The following is a 24313-nucleotide window of genomic DNA, read 5'->3' on the forward strand; positions in this document are numbered from 1 at the left end:
CGCTGCCGCCCCTGGCCGTTTTGCTCCACTCGGAGTTCTCTGAAGGTTGAATTTGGTGCAATATCTTCTCTTTTTCAGCTTTTCCCACCAAATGATCGACCACTGCTCATTGGATTCACTGGAGTCTGGAGTCTTCAACTCTACAACTCTCGGAGAATCCCAAGACAAGGCTGCAGCAACGGTCCAGAATCCACATGGCCCATGCCGAATGCCTCCGACTTGATGGAAAATCCATTCGGTTCCCTTTTCTGCTCGTCAGTTGCCCCCCACAACGCACGAGGCGAGGTCGACATTTGTGGGACATCCCCAACCCCTCCTAGGCTCATCATCCCAGATTATTCACTGAATGGACGTTTGGTAACCGTCCTTGGCACCCGGTGAATCCGACTTGAACCTCAACCAGGCAGAATGAATGGCCGCGCCAGTTGCACAGACACTTTCCCCCGGCTGCGGCCGTCCGGGCTCGCCTTGCCCTGCAAGGACGACGCAGAAGAAGAGACGCACGGAGCACAGCGTACCATTTCGAATCGGAGCCCCGACAACTTGTTAATCTAGCACACGGCTCATCTGCGCTCGAAACTCATATGGGGCACGGCGCTCGCCCTGCGTCTTGGCCCACGAATCCAATTGTCGCCCCTGAATAAAAGTCGGAGTTGGCCACAAGTCTGGTGAGTAGCCGACGCGGCGAGTCCAGACCAGAAAGAGGACCCAGCCTGTCTGTACTGTCTCCATCGTCGTGCGGTTTCCCGCATCCCCCCTGACGGCGAACATTCTTCAGTGAGTCAAATAGTGGAGGAGTGAAAGAAAACAAACCGAAACCCCTGGATAGTGCCACAGTGCTCACCGAGCCTGAGCGGGTCGTCTGAAGATTGATGGGGCTTGGTTCTCCAAGTGGCACCTTGTTCTTGAAGTTGCTCTCTCCGCTCCATCCATCTCCGGCTTCGTCTGGACAAGCGGGGATTTTCATTTCCCATCTGGAGCAACGTCCAAGGTCAATCCTGCTATTTTAAGCCTCCAAGAGGCTGGCGGTCAAGCCAAAACGGTAATCACGGCCAAGGCTTCCCACATTTGGCAGAGACAACACGCGAGATGAGTCTCGAACATCGAATTTTTGTTGACAGTCGGGAATTCTCCTTCTCTGGAACTTTTTCTAGAATAGGAAACAGCGCGGAGCCACCAATTTGACCGCACCGGTTACCAGAGATGACTGCAAACCCAGTGGATTGACCTGACACATCGTTTTGTTGACGAGATGTTAGTTGTAGCCGCTCTTCGGGCACAAGCCCACGCGTCAACTATGCAGTCGTGGTCGAGGTTTGGCCTCCCAGAAACACTTCTGATGTTGGTAATCAGTGAACAAGCTGCGGTGGGTCGAGAGACGACATAGCGGTTCTGAACATGCATCTGATTGGTATGCTGCGAGTGGAACTGTGCTTCCGGGTGGGACTTCCCTGCTTGCATTCTGGGGTATGTGCGAAGTTTCCAGGTGGTTGGGACGAATTGATCGTCCGTATCCGCGTTCGCTACCTTGAATCCACGGCCTCGTTGATACACAATTTGGCTTCTTTGACGGAGAACACGAATATTGCCACGGCCAGCGACAAGCAATCCAAGGAACTCGCTAATTTAGAACAAAGGAACACGAAGGCCAACGGAATTTTGGCGTAATCGGAGACAACGTGGTGTGCTGATTGACGCATCAATCACCCGTTGGCATTTCATCGGCGTTGGCCACGCGCGTGCCCGTATAAACGGACTCAACCTTGGAACGCCTTGCCGTAGAAGAATCCGGAAACGTACGGGGGTTGTCGCCGGTGCTGCTGAGGCCGATCTCCCCGGAAGACAGCCCAGCAAGGCCGCCAGGTTTTGACTGCTAGTCGAACATATTCAGACCGACCAGCTAGTGCCCTCATTTCTGCCTTTTCATTCTTGCATGCCTTACGAAGTACTTCCGAACGTCTGCTCCACCCGCATGTCACACGCGTGTGAGGAGAGTGGAAGAGTTTGAACGGCTGATCGCATCGAAACCGCGAGTGACCCCGCCTGCTGCTGAATCGGCATATTTCAATATCAATGCTGGATGATTGGCTCTTGCGTTTCGTGGAACAAACATGCGACACATAACGGCATATGAGGTGGGCAGCCGACGACGAAGGAGGCCATGCGAAGCAAATGTAGTCGATTCGTCATATCGCTGAGTAAGGAATCACTGGCCGGGTGGATGCAGACCAGAGGCGAGGTAAGAGGCCAGCTCCGAACTGCAGCAAAAGCGTCTCGTAGACGCTTGGATGCTTGCGGTGCCCGCTTCGATAAGAATGCAGAGCTGCAGTGCAATCTGCTGCACTCTTCGGGTCCAAGGGAGGGTTGAGACATTGGTGTGATAGCGTCAGATGCCAATGCTACTTCACTGCAGCGTCAGCTAGCCGGGCGCTCGGTTTGTCGAAGAGCAACCAGTCTCTTGTGGACCTGTAGTCCATAGTCGATGGAGTGGTGGGCTTCCAGGTGCCTAGGGAGATTGCTGGCCTCGATTCACGCGGGAAAGTCGGAGGCGGTAGTGGTGACCACGCTCGGGTGGAATGAAACAGTTCCCGGTTTGGTTGAAATGGTTCATTGTCGCAGTGTTTGCTTTTCTCGTTCCCCTGTGGTGGCTTGAGCCTTGAACCCGATCTGGTTTGGAGGGTTCCTCGGCTCGTGGCCGGTCAGCACGGCTGTCGTCCTCTTGACTTTCACGAGCTAGCGCAGAGGCGATCGATGCCGCGGAGGGTGATGAGCAACGTCGATATAGCCATGCTTCCCCGCCCGCTACACGAGGGTGATAGCAGGGTTGAGTGCGAGAGCGACTCAAAAGAGAGCCAATTGATCATATGCAGCCGAGAAGGGACTGGTGACAGACCAACATCTGACTGAAGCAGGCTCTGGTTTACACATACGAGGAAATGGATTGTTCGGTTGCGTCGATATTGACTTGATAGCGACGGCCATGCGTTAGGTAGCCAGGAACACCGGATAGAATACCACACCCTTTGGTCTTTGGCGAAAGGCCGTCTGTATGCTTCTGTCAGGTTCGGCAACGTTGAGCTGAGGTGGGCTTGGTGGGACGAAGAGACATCTTGAGGCGGGCCAGAGCTAGGGCCTCCACTCTCTTCTAGAGGTTGCCTGTGGTATGTACGCATACGGATAGTGTGGGTGGTGTGTGATATCAATACTCTGGATGACGGCAGCGATAGCGACGGAGCAAGAAGTACTCGATACATAGTACCCAGCTGACGTTGGCTGGCAGCACGAATCGACCGAAGTGTACGACGAGTGGTGGGGTGATGGGGCGATCTGAACTTGTAAAGAGTCGGATGGGCCAAGCGATAAACGGAGCACATTCCTTCGGACATTTGCTGCTAGTCTTTGGTTGCAGAAGTCACTGCATCTACCTAGGCAAGGTACTGCAGCAAACCGGGCCCCTCAAAGTCAAAGACGACTGTGCCGGTGGGTGCGCAGTCGGAACTTGGAACATGGGGTTCGCAGGTGCTGTTGGAGCGGAAGGTCGTGAGAGGTACGCTTACGCGCTTGGGACGGTAGGTAGTATTGCTGTTGGGGTCGAAACTTGAAAGACGTTGATGAGTAAGAATCAGAGACTGGAAGAGAGCGACGCCGAGAGACAACGGAGAGACATGGAAAATAAAATCCCAACGCCCATTGGAGAGACACAAGGCAAAGACGGGGAATGGGCAAAGAAGAAGCCATTGGACTTTGTGGCTGCTGTCGATGGCATGCGCCAAAATGGGGGGCAACTTCTTTTTTTCCCCTTCTGCTAAGACGTGTGTTTGCTTTTCCCATCTTTTGGGGCAAGAACCACCACCATCTAAGACAAGAACGAAAAGGCAAGCGCCAGGTACAACACGTGAGGCACGGCATCTACTTCCCGATCTTTTGTTCTTGCCCTGAATGTCTCGAGGCAGGTATCTTTCCCCCTCCCTATATTCTTCTCTCTTTGCACAGATTGACATCTTGAACACTGGATTGAACAGAACTCAGGCGTGGATATGGAGTTGCGCTCTATTCCTTTCCTCGGGCAGCGGCTTACACGCTTACAGGAAATACACACCATTACCCAAGTTCCCACCGACTCAGGTAGTTATGGTAGTGTACCTAGTGTAGTGCACCACTGCTAACAGCATGGTTCGCCCGAAGCATGGATCAGGCTGCATGTCAAGGCGAGTCAAGAGTCAAGATGAGTGGGATCGCCAACGCCATCAGCGTCCGTGTGCCTGCTTGCGCCCAGACCCTTTTTCTTTCTTTTTCTTTGCGTGCATGTCTTGGATTGGAGGTGCATTTTGCTGCACGCTCTGGGCAACGGACGACGGGCGGGCGAATGGGACAATCAGGGTTCCGAGAAGGGGTCTGACTCTGTTGAAGGGTAATGTAGTTTGCTGCGAGATTACGGACGCCGACTGGACTGGAGCTCAGGCTCGCAACGAAATGACAAGGTTTCATCTCAATATGCTTTGGGAGGAGGAGTTTCTCTCCCTGCGCTTACTCTTTACCCTAAGCGTGCCAGGAAACCTTTTGATGGTCTCACCCAATGGGGGCGGCGATGCAGGCAAATGCGCTTTGAATTGAAGACACTGGCACTTCAAGCGTAGCGGCCATGCAGCCCGAGCAAGCAAGCTATGCAAGCCAAAGCTAGTCGTGTCTTTGAACGTACTTGATCGGGGACGTTGGTTAGATTGTCTCTATAGTGTCTTTTCTTCCTTTCTTTCTTGTTGTTGCTCGCCTTGGCTGTGGCGGCGGCGGCGGTGGATGAGTGGGCGGCTGCCATGCTTGCTTCCTCTTCAATATTCTTTATCAATATTTTTTTTCTCCCTTGGGTTCACTAGCATGGTTTCCAGTCTCTGTCTCTTCCATCTTCTCGAGGTCGCGATCTGCATGTCGAATCGAGTCGCCGAGGCCGCGTTTGAGTGACGCATGTTGGGTATTTGATTCCTGCCTGTGATGCAGTGCGTGCTTCAGCTGTTGCCAGCGTAACGTATGGGTTCATCTTCGTACATACGTACTACAGGGCATACAACACATCTCATATCATAGCTACGTTTGGACTCACCCTCATGCAGTAATGGAAACAGGCATGGCCCGTCAGCAAAGTGCTCAATGCTTGCCGAGAGGTTCCGGGCTGCTGCTTGCACGTTTCTATACAATCCGCTATATCGCCCCCAAGCTCGGTCAAGCACTGCATAGTTTGCTCCTCTTCCCCTCACATCACATCACATCTCGATGTCCAGTGGCCCGTCTGAGTGGGAGGAAGCAACTTAGTCACGCTAGCCTGGTGCCAGATGTGGACGGTGTTGTCATCCTTCAATGCATGCACTTTGCTGTCAGTCCCGTTGTAGCCAAGTTCGCTCCCACTGCTCCAAGGTCAGGCTGCAGACCGTGGAGCTACCGGCAAGTGATGAAAACCCCCGGCCAAGGAACGTAGGTAAGTACCTGACGCAGTGTGCTCTGTCCTCGTCCCGCGTACGGATACCGGTACCTAACTCATCATCGACGTGAGTATGTTTGTCGTGGGCTGCACTACTTCGTGTAGTGCCTGCCTGATCATTTTGAGGAATTCGTACGCACCTCAGCGTCTAAGGTGCGAATACGTATTGAGTCCCAAGTTTCGGTACCTACGGATTCAGTCGGCGGTTAGGTTGCGAATACCTCAGCTGAGAGTTTGGCTCCGCCTCAGGTTGACGTACCCTGGGACATGTGCAAACCTGAAAGGCATCAGATACCTAAAGCATGCGCTGAATCGGGCCAGACTTTTGGGTCAGTTGCTCACCCAATTTTCTCAATCTTCTTCTCACCTTACCTGATTCGAGTCTACCAACGTATGCCGCGATGTATGCCCGCACTGCCAAGTATGAATGTACCTTACTTGATGAGGTGGTAGGTGACAGGTACAAACATCTCCCAGTTGTGAATCGTGTGAAAAACACGTGTGGTCACCCTTACCTCAGAGACTTCACCCTTTTGCATCCCGCCATCTTCCCGCTGCCGTAGAGGTCCCCTGACCCCAGTCTCAGTCATCGCATCATCCTCTCTGCGCACGAGGCAACACCTAATTACTCAACGCAGGGCAAAACAGACACTTCTGCTTTTGAATAAGGTTACCAGGTCACTACACAGTAAGTACCTATGGAAACAGATAGACAGTGGAGGTACCTTGTCAAACTTACAGCACCTCAATGTCCCGGGCTTGTCTGGCTGAGTTCATCTAGCGGCCCATTCTGGCTGAGAATGAGAACCTGAACTGCCCGATCTCATTACGGATACTCGCCTCATCCTCTACGCCATTTCTCTCATGTTGTGAAGCGCGTCTCTTGCCTCCACCGGGCGCTTTCTCCGGAATCCTGACGGCCCCGGGTCTGCCGTTCAAGTAGTCCAAGACTCACCAAAGCCTGCGAACCGCTAGGTCTTGTTTCTGGTCTTAGGAACTTGGTCTTGTCTTGTCTGATTTGGTCTGGTCTGGTCTGGTGTAAAAAAACAAAATGCTGGTCCTGGACCCGAGCAAGCCATGGCCCATCTGGCCCGGCGCCGTCCACGAACAAGGGTGACAGGGATCATTCGTCTCTTGTCATCCTCGTCGCCCACGTCACCTGCGCGCAACCACTTTCAGACCTTTCCTTTTTCCCTCTCGCCATTCTCTCTCTCTCTCTCTCTGAACTCTGTCAAGGCCTCTCCCGTCCCCTCCCTTGTCGGCAAACCACGCCCCTCTCTCAAGGACCCAAGCAGCAAAATTCCGCCCACCCCGTCTGCAACCACACACACCCACTTGCTCCCCGCTTGGCCCGCAACCTACACACGTTCCCACACACCCACGAGTCCACGACACCCCCCTCCCCTTCCCATCTCAAGTTCCCGCTGCATTTTGGGTGGTGAACCGTGAGTCTGCCGCTGCTACAAACCGTATGCCATCCGCTGTCGCTCCTGCGCTGCACCTTGCAAAAATCGCTGCTTCGCCCGGCCTTTCGCAAAGTGGAGGAGGCTGAGTTGACCCCAGTGGACCTGGACTGATCCTGTCTAACAAAGCCCAATTCGTCCCCCAATCTCTCATCTGCCTTTTATTTCCTGCTTCTTCAACTTCTTCCCATACCGGCGGGATCGAGTAAGAGCTGGAGTTTCTGGGTGTTTGTGAATGAGCAACACCGCAGAATACCTTGACGCATGTCGCTGCGTTCGTACCCCCGTCTTCATCCGCGAACGGGGACAGGAAGACATCACCAACACCCATAATAAGCCCACCACCGCCAATCTGGGCCACGAACACCATGCAACGAGTTTCGAGCTTTCTCCCATCCTGGGAAGCCAGGAGGCGGACCAGCAACGCCAGCACCACAAGTAATGGCCGAAGCAGTGTGGTCACCGCAAGCAGTATCAAATCTCCTCTCGACAAGGTCTTTCGCTGGTCCAGCAAGCCTCCTGCGCCGCTTACCACCAACGCCCTCGTCTCAGCGACAACGTCACGAATTGGTCGGGAGGCTTTCTGGCCCGCTACCCTCGATGCCGAATGCGAGCGCGCCGCTCGCATATTGAAGTCATTTTGTTGTGAGTATGCTTTGGCGAGATTCACGATATTGCTGAAGCTCGACCGCATCATGCCGCGATTCCTCACTAACACCAATGTGCTCGTTTAGCCGACGGATTCCTCGCACCTTTGGACGACCAGCCGAGTAGCGATCCCAACGCCGAACCAAAAACTCCAGCACGGATTTTCAAAAAGATCCCCTCCCGTATCCTACAAAATGCAGCAGGTATCGCCATTTTCACCTGCATGCGATCCGGCCTGTGGATGACCGGATCAGGCGGTTCAGGCATCCTTATTGCTCGAAAAGCTGACGGCACGTGGTCGCCACCTTCGGGCATCCTACTCCACACGCCTTCACTAAGCTTTATTATGGGCATTGACATTTACGACTGTGTCCTGGTAATCAACAACATTGCCGCCCTCGAATCATTAATAACTAAACCAACTCTGACTTTGGGAGAGGACATCGGCCTCACTTGTGGACCGCTGGTTCCACTGGAATCTACAGAGGTCGACAGCCGGTGGAAGGACCTCGACAACACCGTTCTGACATACATGAAGGCGAGAGGACAGACTCAGAACGTTAACTTGAATGGCTGCATCTTGACGGAACGAGCCAACGAAAATGAGAGATTCTACGGTGGCAACGTAACAGCGATGGACGTGGTTGCAGGCAATGTGTCGAGGCACGTGGAGGAGACACGCCCTCTGTTCGAAGTCATTAAGGAGGCGGAAGGAAGGATCGATGCCGACCAAGCCATCCTCAAGAAGCTTTCGGCACTGCCAGCACCAGGAGACGCCATGATAGAAACGCCTAGGAGCTCGCCAGCATCACCCAAGACTCCTTTCGGCATCCCCAACACTGAGGACCCTGACCCTTTCGGTGTCTTGGCTCTGGAGATGGCAGGACTAGAGATTCGAGAGGCTGGCACACGCCTCCGACCTACGAGCAACCAGTTCGAATTCCACCCTGTTCCCTCAAGCCCGGCATTCTCAAAGTTCAGGCAGAGCGGCGAGACTTTCACGACAAAGAGTAACCGAGGGAGCCTGATGTCTACCAAAACCAGCCGCACTAAGATGTCCGAGGCTTGGACACAATCAAACCAGACAGGAACGCCATTCACCTCACCTAGCCAGAGCCAGAGCCAGAGCGAAGATGGCGCTTCCATTAATAGCCTCCCCGTTCTGAAGGAGCCAGAGGAAGAGGAGGAGCCTGAGGAGGTTGACTACACCAAGATTGACTTGACTCCGTTGAGGCAAATTAGCGGAAGCCATTCGATCGAAGGAACCGTCATGACTGACAGCGATGACCACCTGCGCACCGATGTCAGCACTATGGATGACGCCGCTACCAAGGCTTCCAGCATCTACACAAAGGACGATGCTAGCATCATCTCCAGAAACGACGACGATAAGGAGGATATCCAGAAGGATGAGCCAGACGTCGATGCTGATGATGAGGAGGATGAGGAAGAAGACGACGACTTCGAAGAGCCTGTTATCTTCGAGGTTGCAGCTGTTCAGCCTGCTGCAGTCGTCATGGCTGCCCCTATTCACGCCAAGGGCGCTTTGGTTACCATCCCCAAAAGAATCCCTCCTCCTCTGCCTGCCAGAAGCCCCATGAGAACCTCTCGGGCCAGCAAGAGCGACATCGGAGACGTCAGCCATCTTCACAGCCCCATGCAGGCCTCTTTCACCCTCTCGCCGAGACAATCCATCGATTCAGCCTCTATCCGAAGCGGTATGGACAATATTCCATCGATTCAAGAAACGGCCCCGGATGTTTTCGAGGATGAGAAGAAGACAACAGAGTCTGCATTGACTGAGAGGTCACAAACAGAGGATGTGTCTTCCCTTCAAACCCCTACAATCCAGGAGCCTGAGCAGGCGACGCCCATGGCACCTGGAGCCTTCCCGGATGAGGAAGATTTCATGAACCCCTTGGGTACATCCCTGAGGGAAACTACAAGCTTTGAGTCGAGACACATCACTTCCCAGACAGTCAATGTCGCATGATACCATTCTTTTTTCTTTTTGTTTATTTCTAGTCATTTCAGCGACACAGGCGCCATGGCACCTTTTGGGGGTCCTTCAGGTGTCACATTCATCACTCAAGATGTGTACCAGGCGTTTGGGACATTTTGGGACTGGAATCCTCGGTTAAGGATACCACACAGTTTATAAATCACGACCAACTTTATGACAGGCAAAAGGCGTTTATGGGTGTACAGAACAAATAGGCCGGCAAAAGGAGGCACCAACAACACCATACCATGGGGAAGGCCAGCACAGAAGTGTACCTGAGGGTCAACAAGGTCAAGAGAATTGGAGACAGGATTGTGTGTAGATATCGGGGCGATGCTTTACAGCAAACAAGGTGCTGTGAAAGAATTCAATGGAGCTGGACTGCTATAAAAGGGGTGCCCCTGGTCACCTAGGACAGATAGCCTAGTCTTCGACTTATTGCCTAAAGATAATGATCAATCATTCAGACCAATCTGACTAGCCGTGATTCCAGATCTCACACTCGCATTGTGAAGTCACATGTTTACACGCCTTGCGTACAAAGGTGAAGCCGTTCATGAAGGTGAAGTCGGCAGAGCTCGAGGCAAAGGGCCGGGTGCCTTTCTCTGCCTAGGTGGTCCGTTTGGGTGGTGGTTTGCTCCATGCCCTGTTTTGACCTCAATCCCTTCTTTTCCATTAACGCTTTGAGATTTGCGGAATTATCATCAACCTCTTTCTCCTCACACACAAACATCACAACCCCAACATATCTCAAGATGAGAATCAACTCAGACATCAAAGTGGGATGTGCCTGCAATGGCTGCAGAGCTCGGAGAAACAATGATGCGATGTCTGTGGCTCGGACCATCCATGGTACCTTCCCAGCCAGTTCCAGCTTTGGCTGTGGCAGTGGCAGCCCAGGTGCCAACAGCAGCAGCAGCAGCAGAGGCAGCAACAGCGATAGCGACTCTGAGCACGTCGCCAATTCTTACGCGACTCGACTTCGTCCGCGCCCTCGCCAGCCCACGATTCTTATTACCCCCACGAAGACTCCGAGAAAAGGCGCTGCCAAAACCCCGCGCACGCCAGGAAATCCCGCGCACAACAACGACAACTTGACGGACACTCCCAGCGGTGCTTAGAAAGCTTCGCGCGCCGGCAAAATGTCGACTCAGACGGGCAAGTTCCGCGAGGACCAGGTCCTCATCATCTGTCCCGGCAGCAAGACCACCATGGCCCAGCTGGGATGCGGCGAGCTCACCCCGCCCGTCCATCGTATCCCGACACGCATGTTCAAGGACGCTGAGACGGACGAGTGGCGGCCCTTTCACACCTTTAAGCGCAAGAAGGCCAATGCCAATGTCGCGCTTGCCATCGATGGCCCGCGGACCGACGATGATGACTACGAGTGGGTTGAGGATACCGACTCGGACGAAGGAGCTGTCTACCCTATGCAAGGTGCGATTTTTCGGTTGCTGCTGCTCCTTTTCACGTTTGGGCTGCTAATTGATGTCTTGTAACAGGCGGTCGCATTGTTAATATGGAGGCGTTCCTGGCGTTCCTTGACCATGTTCACAGCATGCTCACCACCACCTACCACAATACCCCAATCATGCTCATGGCCTCGCCTCAATGGTGCCGCCCCGACACCGAGACGATCGCGCGCTATATCTTCGAAAAGACTCGCACCCCTTCCCTCTGCATGATCCACAGCGGTATCGCTACCCAATACGGCCTCAAGTGGCCCAGTCTCACTGTGGTGGATATTGGTTACGAAAAGGTCGACGTCACATGTATACACGACGGCCGCGTGGTCAACCATGGAGAGCTCGGTTCCCCGACCCCGGAGCGCTTCATCTCGGGCGGAGACATGTTCACGCGCAAGCTCCTTGAGAAGCTCAAGGATAAAGACTTCAAGTACGACATGGCGGAGCAGCTGAAGAAGAGCCACATTTGCGAGGTGCTACCATATGCGCCAAACAGCTCTATTCTCATGGATCTCCCCACAGCTCAAACGGCAGGAGCTCCTGCCAGCGCACCTGTTGCCGAGGCGGCTCCCACTACCGCACCGACTGCGCAACCGATTGTTCCTGCCGCCGAGGAGGAGATTGAGGAGAAGGCGGCCGAGGAGGGTGTTCTCGATGTGGCGTCCATTGTGACGAGCGGAAATGCACGTGAGTTCCTCGCCAAGAAGGAGAAGGAGAAACAAAAGGGTGGCAGAAAAGCCAAGGCTACTCAGGAAGCCGAGGCTGCGAAGCCGGTTCGTCTGCCCAACTCCAAGAGAACTCACAACACCTTCCACTTCGAAGAAGTCGTCATGGAGGAGGTTCAGCCGCCCAAACCAGAGACCAAGGAAGAGTCCAAGAAAGAAGAGGCGGGTGGCGCGACTGAGTCCAAGGACGTTGAGATGACAGATGACACCAAGCCCGCCGATGCGACAGTTCTCGCTACCGCCGAGAGCGACGTCAAGCCCGTTGAGTCTTCGGCTCCGGCAGCGGTAACGGATGGTGCAGCTCCCGCTCCCGCCCCAGTCACGGCTCCCGAGACGAATGGCACAAACGGCCATTCCGCTACGATCCCTGCAGAGGCCTCTCCCGCCACCAACGGTGCTCCTCAGATGCAGGCCAAGCGCATCCGCCGCGATATTGAGGTCGGTCTCGAGCGCTTCACTTTTGCTGACCGTGGCGAGATCGACCGCATCGTAACCACAATCTACCGCACTATCCAAGGCATCGACGACATGTACATGCGCCCTCCGTGCTGGGACAACCTTGTCTTCGTCGGCAATGGCGCTCGCCTCCGCGGTTTGAAGGACAACATTGTCCAGACCCTCTTGGCTCGCCACCTCATCTCTCCCAGCACGGCGACAATGTTCACCTCGGAGCTGCCGTCTAACATCGCGACTCCCACTGGCACCGGTGCACAGACTCCTACGGGCTCTTTCACGGGCGCCCCACACCAGCTCCCTGCTAATGCCGCCGCCGGCTCCTCGGGCGTCAACCCCCTGCTTCAGGCCGCGACCACGGCTTCCGCTCAGCACCAGGGCACTCCGGGTCCCAGCGGTGATGCCGGTCCTAACGGTACTCACTCCGTTGCGGGCCATCACTTCCACAGCCAGACGCCCACGAGTATCAAGCTGGCGACGCTGCCCACCTACCTCAGCGAGTGGAACAAGAACGGCTTCGAGGAGGCCATGTTCCTGGGAGCGCAGGTTGCTGCGCGCATCGCTTTCTGCCAGCACAATCTCGATATGGCCGGTCTCGAGGCTCAGCGTCAAGCCAGCCTAAGCAGAGTCGACTATAAGTATGTTTCCTCTCCATTACCTTCACTATCCGTATCATTGTAGCTTTGCTAACTTTTCCGTAGCGAGCTTGGCCCCAAGGGCATTCGCACCCACTCCATGCTCAAGTAGTTCCAAGATTTGGCCTGCGCGAACACGGCGATGACTGGTTTCTGGTTTCATCAAGTCCTTCAGGGGGGTTAGATTGCCCTTCCTGAACGACTACGGCGACAACAGCGCAGGCATGGGAATTATGTCAGGTTGTGACATTGACCGCCTCTCGGTCCATTATTCACGTTTCTTTTTCTGTAGCAAGGCTGCACACATTGTGTTCTGGAGTTTTAGGGACATATCAAAAAACCTCGGGGTGAGGCGTGGAGGGATGCTTTTTATTGTGTTTTTCTTGCTTGATAATGAAGAAGGAGAACGGATACCAGCACAGAGAGTGAGGGAGAGAGAAGATAGCAGGGAGGGAGGACCTGACTGCGAGCGAGCCTGCGAAGATCCCTTTGGCCTTTCGTCTAGGATGTTTTCTCGTCTGTACTATGACGAGTTGGCAGCCCGACCTGTACGATACTCTGGAAAGGATAGGTATAGAATCCTTCAGACTTTGCAATTGGTTTTGCAGTGGGCAAATTCTTCATTTGCGTGATGCTTAATTCTTGTTATCTGTTCCTGACCAAGAGGGTCTGCGTATCTACAAGTAATTTCGATTCGTAGCTTTTACAAGACTCTTTGCTGGGTCGAAGGCAAGGGACAAGTCGGAGAGATTTTGGTCAACGACGGGATTACACTATATAAAATTGTTTCGGAATTTTGTCTGCTGCGTGAATACACTTCGACGGTTCGAGCAGATGACGCTAGCCCATGACCGAATCCCGATCGTCCGTGTTTGCCCCTGCCTCGTCGTGACGCCTTTCCTCGCGGCTCGGTTGAGGTTCTCTTGTCTCGTTTGGTGATATCTCGGCCTTTGTGTATTGGAGTAGGAAACCAACCCCCCACCCCTCCACACCCACCCCTCGAGCTATCCTGAGTTCTCAGGGGGTGATGCATCCTTGTCTACTGGAACTTCGGAAGAGCGATAGAACTCACGCTCCTTTCTTTCCGGCGACCGAAGAAGAAAGGCCTTGGAGTGGTGGCGGGAATGGTGGAAGAGGGTTGTTTATGAGGACCAAAAGTCCCCCCCCAAAAAGGGTTCACCAAGACGGAGAGGAAGATGGTTTGGCCTTGAGAGTGAAAACTCGTCTGAAGATTGTCTAGCAGTAAGAGCTCCCGTGTAGGTTGGCGTTCGGTGGTCCTCTTTGTATAGCCGTCTGGGAATTTCCTCTGTTTGAATCACGTTTGTGTTGTGGGGGTAAAGGGACAAGGGAATAGTTGAGGAGAAGCCAATGAGGGAGGTAATTTGTCCATGTATTTTCTCCTCTGTTCTTTTCGTACGCATGAGTTAGTTGGCGTCTCGTTCTGATTTCCTCACGGTGAAAGCTAGGTGTTTTGAAATTCGGAATTGGTGGTGACGACAAATACATGTACCGTCTCCGCCGAGGCTAACTTGCCAACTCTTGAATCCATCTCGTCGTGCCGATGAACGAAATTTCATGTGCAATTGAGACTCACCTAAGAGACTACGCTCAGAGGACAATGACGCGGGAGTAGACTGACGCGCCAGTCTGTAGATGGCGTTCTTGATATGGAGAGCTCCAGGTTTTTTTTTTTTTGGGGGGGGGGGGGGTCATTGGGCTTGATGAGGCCTCTGTTGCAGGGTTTGGTACAATTCAGGGCAAACTTCTATTTTGCTCAAGTGTGGTGGACGTGAATGCGAGGAAGTCACACCAGAGCCCTTTCATCTCTACTTTGTGATAGAAGCCCGGGTTTGGGTGTAGATATGCTCACCGACTAGTCGAGGGACCTGGGCCTCTGGGCAAGCAGCTTTCACTGGTCCAGGTTCAGGTTGAGTCTCTGAGCGGGTTGAGCGCGATTTTAACACCTTTTCGTCTTGAGCAGGCCTTACGAGTATTTCCCCTCCCAGCGTCAAAATAGGTTAGAGGTGCAGAAGAAACTCCATGACTGACAACGGCTCCTGTGTGCGAGGTGAGGATGATCTCAGGGGCTGTAAGGAGGAGAAGATGGAAGTGATGTGTACGAAACCAGTCACGTTAGTTGTATGCCTTGTTATTTGGGTAGAGTTCAAGTCCATGAATGAGAGAATGAAATTCCAGATTTGTTTGCACAGAGAATTTTCCTTCCGGGGTGGTTGTTGGTTCTCTGGGTAAAGCTACCGGCTGAGAAATCTACAAGCACGTCCGAAGTCGAGACAAGTACGACGAAATACAAAACAAAAGGGGAGACAATCAGGTGTTTGGGGGCTTTCTTTACATGCTAGGCGGCGGCGAGGATTGTGTCTGCTCATCTCTTAGGTCTTATGTGGGCTTTCCGGGGACTTCGTCATAGATAAATTGAAATATCTTAGATAGGTCACAGCCGGACTGTACCAAAGCTTCGATGGGCTTTTTGTATGTAATCTTGGGAAGGCCGTATCGGAATGTCGTACCATCAAAGACCCCATGCAGTTTAAGTAGTGTGCTCTCGTGGCGATGATAAGAGGCCTGCGAGACGAAACGATGACAGTGTTTTTTTGCATAGCTGGGACATACTCCCTTTCAGGACAGGCAACTAGTACTTGTACACACGTCATGCGGTGTCCAATCTCCACAAAGTGATGCCGTCGATATGGACTTACCAGTATGTAGGGACGAGGTATCAACCAAGTCGTTGACTGGCGAAAATGAAGGAGTTCTGAACCCAATTTCGAGATCTCTTCTTGACTTCTTTCCTGCCTCCTTATGTATTCGAGGTATGATATTAACATTACTATTGTCTGGAATATCAACGTATGCGAGACCGCTCTAGGCCATTGGAACACAATCAAAATTGAGCCAGGAACGACTTTGCAGAAGAGGCAGCCCCAAAGATTGCCAGTAGACTGGAAACCAACCCTGAAGGAGGCAAGATTATTACTGTATGAACCTTCGTTGTCGTCCCATCGTGTGACACGAGCAATCTATGAGGTTTGTGACCAGCTCACTCTCTTATTCAATGTGGCCGGTCACGTGGGCCTTTGAGACTGCGATAGGGGAGGCTAGGTGAAATGATGTATGGGATGGACTCAGCCATCGCTTCTTTGCGGCAACAAAGTCCGCAACGATACGACCCTCATTACTGGCACTATTCGTAGGTACCAGGAACAGCGTCTGAGAAGCCAAATTCTCACAACATGAAGCTCTGCTTGACCAACACTCCTCGTGTCCACGTTGCCCGGCCATTCATGTCTGTCCCGCCTACGTGCCTGCGACTACCTTTGACGTTGACCTCACGGAGAGCTCGGAAGCTGAGATGTCACTTGTACTCCTCCTTGCGGCATTGCGTATGATGGGAGCTGCTGGACCAAGCCGTTGTCACAACTGCTCTTACTCATCGTCACCTCCGTCTCCCCCTCTCGGACATGGTTTCATCTTTCACACACCGAAGAGATAGACTGAATATCCTAGTGACCTTGTATCTAGCTCAATATAAAACAAAGACGGCTCGTTGGGGCAGACTCAGCTTTTCCTAGTTATTCCCATGTTAGCTCTTCGGGCTTTACAGCCTTCGTGGCTGCTTCATTTGGGATAATGTAGCACTCCCAAACGTAACTGTGGAAACCACAGGTGACTCATCACGGGATCAGCAACAAAACAACCACATACGTGTCTTTGGAACTCATCATCAAAGATTGAAGTCAAACTTTCCACATCACGGGGTTCCATCGTCTCCGTCTTCTCACACTGGAAATGCCTCTACTTGTACGTGGTTAATTGAATATCATGATATGCGTCAGGCAAAGAGCTTTGGGTAACTGTCAACCGAGAAGAACATGCCTTTAGCGCAGTAGTCTATTAATTCATCAGTTGGGTAGCCCGTCTCATACTCGACGTCTCGGCACCGTAGCCTTGTCTAGAGTCATCGCCACAAACTATTTCAAGACCAATCCTCCAGGAATATCTGCAGAAACCAGCATGGATCGTGCTATGAAGGAAAGTGATTCGATTCCACAAAGCAAAAAAATAGCCATCTACGCCGTAGTTCTAGCAAGATCCAACTTGAGGTTCGATGAAGACATGGAATCATAATGAAGCCGGAGCAGCCGCTATGATGTCTCTGACGCGTCTTGGATACGTTGAGCGCCACCGGAGAGGGCAACCTGATGTTCTTCTTCGTCAAACACTTGTGGGACTAAAGAGACAGAGCCAAATGAATCCACGCTACCAAGAGGTCTGGCCCGTTATGCTCTTCACCAGAGTTCTCATAGTTCAACACTCAGGCCATTTTCACGGGCCCACGTCTGCCGCTCTAGTTTAAGCATAGAAGAAACGACATGCGGTTCGAGTAGAGAGATACTGGAACCCAGTCAGAGCAAGCAGTTGCAGCGTTGTCTTTTCATCCAGTCCTACATGAGGGACATCCCGAGTTTTGATCAAACTACACCGACCATGATCACAGCCTCGTGATCTTCCCACACGCAACTTTCAACTTCATGTGGTTTAACTGGGACCTCAAGCCAAGACCAAAACGCACATCCTCCACGATATCCATCAAATCACCCATAACTTAAAACCAAGCAGATCTCCATCAGAAAAGTCCACATCCCCTCCCGTCCCTCCACGGTCCACTCCGTTCACCACCAGAGAATCCTCCCGTGCCGGCGGCGCGCCCACCTTCGAGTCCACAAACACAAAGCCCACAAAGATCAACCCACCTCCGCGAAGGGGACCACACAAATCCAGATCCCGCAACAGATCTATCACGTTCCAATAACGAACGGCCGGTTGGCCCAATGGCAAGGCGTCTGACTACGACTCTTTCTACTAAATCGTGCGGCTCTGGCTGGACGAGCACATGTGGGAGAATATAGGTATCAGGAGATTCTGGGTTCGACCCCCAGGCTGGTCAATGATCTTTTGCTATAAAAACCTACTTTTATATTCGGGATATATATACATACTTCTTCACTTTTTACTTTCAATATTGATGTAAAACAACGAAGAAGGTGTTCATGTCTCCGTTAACCAGTCGCCCGCCTGCATCTCCATCAAACGTCACCTTCCCCCTCGTTGCTTCTTCACCAAAAACGCATCATGACCTCGTCACCCGCCAGACTCCGAATTTGCTTCCCAAGACTGCTTGCTAACTACCGTGTCACTTCTCCCTCTTTCTCCCAACCAGTCTTGGAAGTCACGAGAAGCATAAGAAGAAGAAAAAAAAAAACGCGTTGCAGAATTTTCACCAGCATTACCTTACCCCTCTTTTCCCTTGACCCCAACCCGAAGGGCGGTGGACACACGGTTAGTCACGCGGTTTTTTTTCTTCGAGGATGAGGTAAGGCGAGGTCACGATCGTGAACCACACACACCCCTATCATATAGCCTAGTTCGTAGCAAAACACCGAGACGGCGGTCAAGAAGGGGGTGAGAGGAGACACTGAGAGAAAGGAGTCGGGTGACAAAACAGATATACATACTTCGTACACAGTTACACACTGTGAACGCTAAGTCCGTATATCCGTAATTCCACCGAGAGAGAATCTGCCTCTTGATGTTCAGTGCTCTTTACACTCAAGACTATAGAGTCCACAGAGCGCAGTTAGATACGGGGCGTTTCCGGTGATGAAAGAACACTGCTCTCAACTCTGATTTTTGGCCATATTCAAATGTCGATATCGCGATTCACACGCAAAGGTTTACACACTCCTATCGAAACCCACCGTAACTTTTGCATATTCTCTGCAATGTTCGCTCAGACTCAGTTGTCAAAGACTTGAGTCGCAAAACGCAAATTCATCTCCCACAAAAGCTTCCTTACGTCTTGACCAACACTCAAATCTCCGACCAAATAACCGTTCAAGATTCCAAATGACCACCAAAGAACAGACCAAAAAGAAAAGCAACCCATCCATCTCGTCTCGTCTCGTCTCTCGTAATACCCGAGATAATCCAAAATTCCTCCAATACCTGAACTAAACTCAACCGTTCACTTCCTCCGTCGTCTCGAACATGGGCGCACCCCCTCCCTTCGTTGCTCGTGACCCCGTGACCGTGCTCTCTCTCTGTGTCTTCGTCTGCTCCGGTTCATTCCCTTGCCTATGTGCTTGGCCTTGCCCCCCTTCACGCGGCAGAACACCCCCGAGACATCACCCAAGGGGCCGCGCGAAAACCCACAAAAACGCGGTCCGTCATGCAGAAACAAGCCTCAACAAGAGGCAGGGAAAAAAACATCAGACACAGGCACACACAGTTAGTTCGCTCGGTAATCGCACAGAGAGAGACTCACAATCCAATATGTGAGTCTCTACTCCGTACACTAGACAGACTGCCAGAGTGCCAGAGTGCCAGAGAACCACATAATACCTCGCACGCGGCATTCCAGAATCTCAGTATCCCAGCAGCCCAGGCGCCTAGCAGAAAAAAGTGTGCCCATTTGCAACGAAAGCCGGAGAGCCTCCAGTCTTCCACATATCTTCCACATAACCTTGTCAAGTGGCGACCGCTTCTCACCTACCCACCTGTGCCACCGATTCCTATGAACACCGGGGGCCCGGTCAAAGAGCAAAGGGGCAACAACCGCCTGCGGCCCTCTGAAGGAACTACAGGCTCGCACGTTGAACTGGGGAATATCGAATGAGGTCGGGGAATCGGCAACTGTGGTCGACGCGAGAGACCATCTCGTCGTCCGATATCCGTATGGACCTCCTCCCTTTCAGTCTCCTCCCCCGGGATGTCCACAATGCAAGTGCCAGGTGCTTTTTTTTTTTTGTGATTTTCTCATCCGGCTTGTGCCCGGTACGCGGCATGTGCGGGTCTCGAAAGCATATAGCGCGACATAGCCTCGCCTCTAGAACATTGGAAACGCTCGATCGAAGCTCTAGCGTCTGGCTTGACATATCCACGTTGTCACGGTTGTCAAAAAAAATCACGAATACTACTGTGCTTCGTCGCAAGGGGCGAAACTGGTCGTGGCAAGCGCTAGCAACGCTCATGCGGCGGAAATAGCGGATAGCAGCAACACTGAGCGCAACAAAACGCATCAGGAGACATCCTTACAGTATTACCCATCACCGACGAGTGTACGGTGTGACACGTTGTAGTTCGAAAGCGGTCTGCCCTCACCTTGAATCCCGAATTAGAAGTTCTGTTTCGAGGAGAGCCGCCGGACGTGCTGCCCTTGCTCCCTTAACCCTTACTAGGGCGGTGCGCGTACTCGTCTTGCGCTCCTTGATGCGACAGAATAGGGGTTCTGTTTCGGCTAGAACAATTCATAGTCTTGTCTCTGCTGCATTCCCTCCCCCAATCCGATCGCCAGAAGCCATTCTACGTGGTTAGTTGCCAGGCCATTGCGCGTACTACGTATGTCGGCCGGGGAGTTCCCGAAACAGTCATGCCATGGCAATGCTGCGTATTGTTCACAATGTGTATCTACAAGTATACGGAGTACTCCAGAGTGAACTGGGGTTCCCCTAAACAATCTCCATGTAACTCTCGTTCTTTGCACAACGCGAGGCAGGTTGGCCGGGTTTCTTGACGATAGTTTGAAGAATGCTAGAGTTCATAGACACGTGAAAGTTTGAGAGCGACTAAAACCTATGTCAAGATATGGCGGCCAATCTCGCATACGGGCATTGCGACCGGAGCTCATCTCCCAATTCATAGACGTAGTCTATCTTCTGGTTAAAAGTCCGGTAGAATGCCGCCTCCGGGTCTGTCAAGGATGGCTGTTCTTGGAGTTGCGCATTGATAGTTGCCGCAAGCGGAACCGCAATTGTCAACTACAACGAGAGGCGGAACGCGGAACGGGTGCGCTCGACCGTTGGCATCGTCTCTGTAGTTCTCAGTCGTTCATAAGGATTGTGATGGCTGCATAAAAGTCCAGACCCAAAGATCACGATTACTGCTTATGACGTCAATCTGACTTGACAAGTTGCAAGACCCTCTGTCGAATTTACTTGAGTCGTGAACTGTTAGCAAATGACGCAATTGCATCTTGAGATAGATATCCGTACTGCAACGCTGCTTCCAATCTCTCACAGCTAGAAAAAAAAGTCCGCAAGCCCTCCGCAACCCGCGGGGGACCCACCCGGAAGAGGACCGCGTCGTTGGAAAAGATTGTGATACACGGCCGTGGGACCCGGGGTTGAGGCTGGTCAGGAGTCGTCCCTTCAAAGCCGTGAGATTGGCCGACGCTGGCGAGATGAACTTGACGAAAGCTCCATGATCGGCACCCGGCCGAGATGTCATATCGAAGCATGTTGAATCAGTCGGTCCTTTAACTCAAAGACTGTCGTCATACCTAGGCTTGACTGAGTCGTAAAGGGCTTCCGAGTTGCACATCCCGGACGTGAGGCGTCCTTCAAACCACGGACCGGAGATGCTGCCTGCCATTCAAAATGACAATTTGATATTGCAGGAACATCCATCGTCGATATTGTTACGATCCCCTTGCCTGCCGAAATAGGGAGACGCATGGCTCACCTCGCCGGCAGGCTGGTTCACCTCTGCACGGTGCCCCAAAGTTGCAACACGGAATACAGATTGGGCTTGCGAATTTGCCCTCAATCTCTTAGCCATCGCAGCCACAAATGAAACAAGCAAGGCTGGAGCTGGAGACAATGACCCGAACGACAGATCAGACGAGCTGTATTCCCGACGCTTCTCGCGCCAGTTACTCGAAAAACAGGCCCCCCGACTGCCCCCCCACTTGGAGCCGGCAGAAGCCCTGCTTTTACAAGTCTGTCCCGGTGCAGGGCATAACTGCATTCTGCTTGCTGGCACAAACCCGAACCGATTCGCTTATACCGTACACTGTACGGATAGGGGCGTCTTGGAGTGGTGTGGCACAGGGCAGCCCTACTCAGCTTCAGGCCTCAGCTTAGAAGCAACCGCGCCGAGTGAGTGGTGTGGCCACCTAGCGACGTGTGTCCCTTCAGATGCTTGCATAACTATTGTGTAACCGTACGTAACGAATTTTCGAGAAGGAATTGCCTCAACCTCTCATATACGGTCGGGCATGGGTTCGCATACCGCTCCCACGTGGACTATCGTGGGTCTGCTGTTCGAGGTGGAGATTTGACGCGACCTCGTCATGGTTCGCCATGTTATCCAAAGCAACTGAGTGATCGTGAGCCTATGTAGCCGAAGGTCTGTCTCTGCTGAACAAGTAGCGGCGGCGGCGGCAGCGGCCACGGCGTCTTTCTCGGAAAAAGACGATAGGTTTGCTATTTGACCAACGCTGTCACTGCTGCGTTAGGGCGCGGTCGACGGGAACAAATGCTTCCATGCCAGCTGTGTTCGTAGCGTCTTGGTCCAGCTGTCGCTGCAAGATGACTGGTTTCCTAATCCTTGTAATCTCGGGGATATTTCGACTTGTCGACTCAAGCGGCCTGGTATCCTATCCAGCTGCACTAGAAGCACTGTGCCAAATCGAGCAGGCAAAGACCCTGATTCGATGGAGCGATCCCAGGGTGTCGCCGTACCGCCAACTCGCAAAGGCCTCGTGAGGGGTATTTGGAGCAGGAAACACACCTGCTCGTGTCAAAGCCTGACTAGCGAAAAAGTTGGGATTCCCGGCCGGCACTTTTGTGAGTACGTACTTCCGCTGAGCGGAACTGGATGGACATGGGCTCACGGCTTCCGAGCTGTCCTTCGGATACGAGCGAGTCAGAGCTTGATAGTGTATGGTAGTTTGGTGACGGTGACAAGCCAACTCACGGATGGCTAGAATTCTCTCCATTAGTGGGCTGATAGAAAGGAAACGTAACGTCTGCGCCTAGTGTAGTACAGAACAAAAGGTCGGAAGCGTCGCGATCTGTTGACGTAGTTATCCATCATGACTCGCGTCAGGTAAGGGAAAAAAGCCACCCCTGCTCGTCATTTTGCAAGACCTGCGCAGCGTGCATTTGATTGTTTAGGTAGCCTCGAAATCTGCCAGCCTCTCTGCGAATGGCGGTCAATAAGGGTATGGTATGCGACGGCGATTTCCGCCGTTCTGAAGTCCGGCCAGGGCGTTGGGGCAGATGAAATCAGATAACACCTCCGCGCGAGAACATCAGTCTCATCGAGCTTGTGCCGCACAGCAGTAGGGTTCTCAGCTTAGGCCTGCGGCTGCCATCTCGACGCAAGGTGGTGGTTGACGGTGGAGTCTTCAGGGGAACCGCAAAACAGCCTCAACTCTGTTGAAGCCACGCGGGAGACCAGCCAAAAGATCCACCGAGAACGCGCTTGTTCTTCGAATGGAGGGTCCCGACTCCCTGATGAAGATGCTTGAGATCCCGCTGCTGATGAATCTCCAACTCCAAGACAGCCTCCTCCAGGAACACCAAAGGGACTAGGTTGCTAGAACCACATGCCCCGCAAAGAAGGCTGGACGACCGTTGTACGGAGTATACCATCCACAAACCGAAGTAATGGATAGCAGGAGGCGGAGAATTCATGAATAGGTTCTTTGAACGTACGACCAAAAACACGCTCTCAGCCGCGAGCGTGCGCTAATTACCGCTCAAGCTGGAGGAAGACCGCAACTCCCTTCGAGAGTGAGATCGATTCCAGCAACCTTGAACTTGCGGCGCCTACACTTGCCATTGCTGGAAGAACTTGGCCAGCAGGGATTTTCTCTCTCTCTCTCTCTCTCTCTCTCTCTCTCTCTCTCTCTCTGGCGCGACAAACCGCTGGTAGCTGAATAAACGATGATGAGTTGATCCGAAGGACGGGACTTCCATCAGACCGAGGCACTGACGCGAACCCCTGTCGAGATCGCCAGCCACAACTCAGCATCGGTTTACCTCACGAAGCAAACCCCGAGTCGTCTTTCAGGGATCTGCCGCAAGGAGATGCTCTGGTTTCGGTTCTCGCTCGCTGTGCGCGTAGCAACACCTATCGCCTAATGGTACGCAATTTGCGCATCCTAATGTACCTGTAACATGACCCAAGCCGTCGCAGCTGGGATATTTGTTGCAGTTCGGAGAGAGCCCGCCTTCACTCGACTTTTCCACGATCTGATCGATGCTGTCAGTCTCTTCCTTCCCTCACGTTGAGAGAGTAGTCGTTGCAGCCTTGTTGGGGGCCGCGAATACAGCGTGGGACTCGTCGCATCGTAGCTTCGTCACACAAGATTAGCGGACATGAGTTCCCAATTTGATCGAGCTAGACCGTAACCAGTTACATTTGTCATCTCTCTCGGCCGATTGTAGGCTGGCAATAAGCTTTGGTCGCCATATGCCAGCGGGAGAGAAGTGGTGCTGTTCGGAGCTAGGTGTGAGGTGGTGGTCGATCGCGGACGCGAGATTCGCACATGGATGATGGCAGAATGCTCACAGCTTGCACGCGGAACAGTGACTCCATAGTGGTACCGGTAGACACGGTAGGAGCGTCGGACGGAAGCCGCTTCAT

The 24313-nt window shown here is 52.8% G+C and overlaps 5 protein-coding genes across 5 annotated transcripts; 4 read left to right on the top strand and 1 right to left on the bottom strand.

The window, feature by feature from the left end:
* Positions 1-7301: 7301 nt before the first annotated feature.
* Positions 7302-9574, top strand: CCOS01_11839 (LAS seventeen-binding protein; the record flags this gene model as incomplete). The annotated part of the gene is made up of 2 exons (XM_060459990.1): positions 7302-7578; positions 7668-9574. The coding sequence occupies 2 exons, from the start codon at positions 7302-7304 to the stop codon at positions 9572-9574; spliced, it is 2184 nt and encodes a 727-aa protein (XP_060309821.1).
* A 764-nt stretch (positions 9575-10338) lies between these two features.
* Positions 10339-10704, top strand: CCOS01_11840 (uncharacterized protein; the record flags this gene model as incomplete). The annotated part of the gene is made up of 1 exon (XM_060459991.1): positions 10339-10704. One exon carries the CDS (start codon positions 10339-10341, stop codon positions 10702-10704), a length of 366 nt encoding a protein of 121 aa, XP_060309822.1.
* Positions 10705-10725: 21 nt separating this feature from the next.
* On the top strand, positions 10726-12974 carry CCOS01_11841 (uncharacterized protein; the record flags this gene model as incomplete). The annotated part of the gene is made up of 3 exons (XM_060459992.1): positions 10726-11020; positions 11086-12865; positions 12929-12974. The coding sequence occupies 3 exons, from the start codon at positions 10726-10728 to the stop codon at positions 12972-12974; spliced, it is 2121 nt and encodes a 706-aa protein (XP_060309823.1).
* A 9399-nt stretch (positions 12975-22373) lies between these two features.
* Positions 22374-22646, top strand: CCOS01_11842 (uncharacterized protein; the record flags this gene model as incomplete). The annotated part of the gene is made up of 1 exon (XM_060459993.1): positions 22374-22646. One exon carries the CDS (start codon positions 22374-22376, stop codon positions 22644-22646), a length of 273 nt encoding a protein of 90 aa, XP_060309824.1.
* A 1526-nt stretch (positions 22647-24172) lies between these two features.
* CCOS01_11843 (uncharacterized protein) lies at positions 24173-24313 on the bottom strand (the record flags this gene model as incomplete). Its single annotated transcript, XM_060459994.1, has 1 exon — positions 24173-24313. The coding sequence occupies one exon, from the start codon at positions 24311-24313 to the stop codon at positions 24173-24175; it is 141 nt and encodes a 46-aa protein (XP_060309825.1).

Source organism: Colletotrichum costaricense (genome assembly GCF_030867565.1).
Source record: "Colletotrichum costaricense strain IMI 309622 chromosome Unknown Scaffold_13.1, whole genome shotgun sequence".
NCBI lineage: Eukaryota > Fungi > Ascomycota > Sordariomycetes > Glomerellales > Glomerellaceae > Colletotrichum > Colletotrichum costaricense.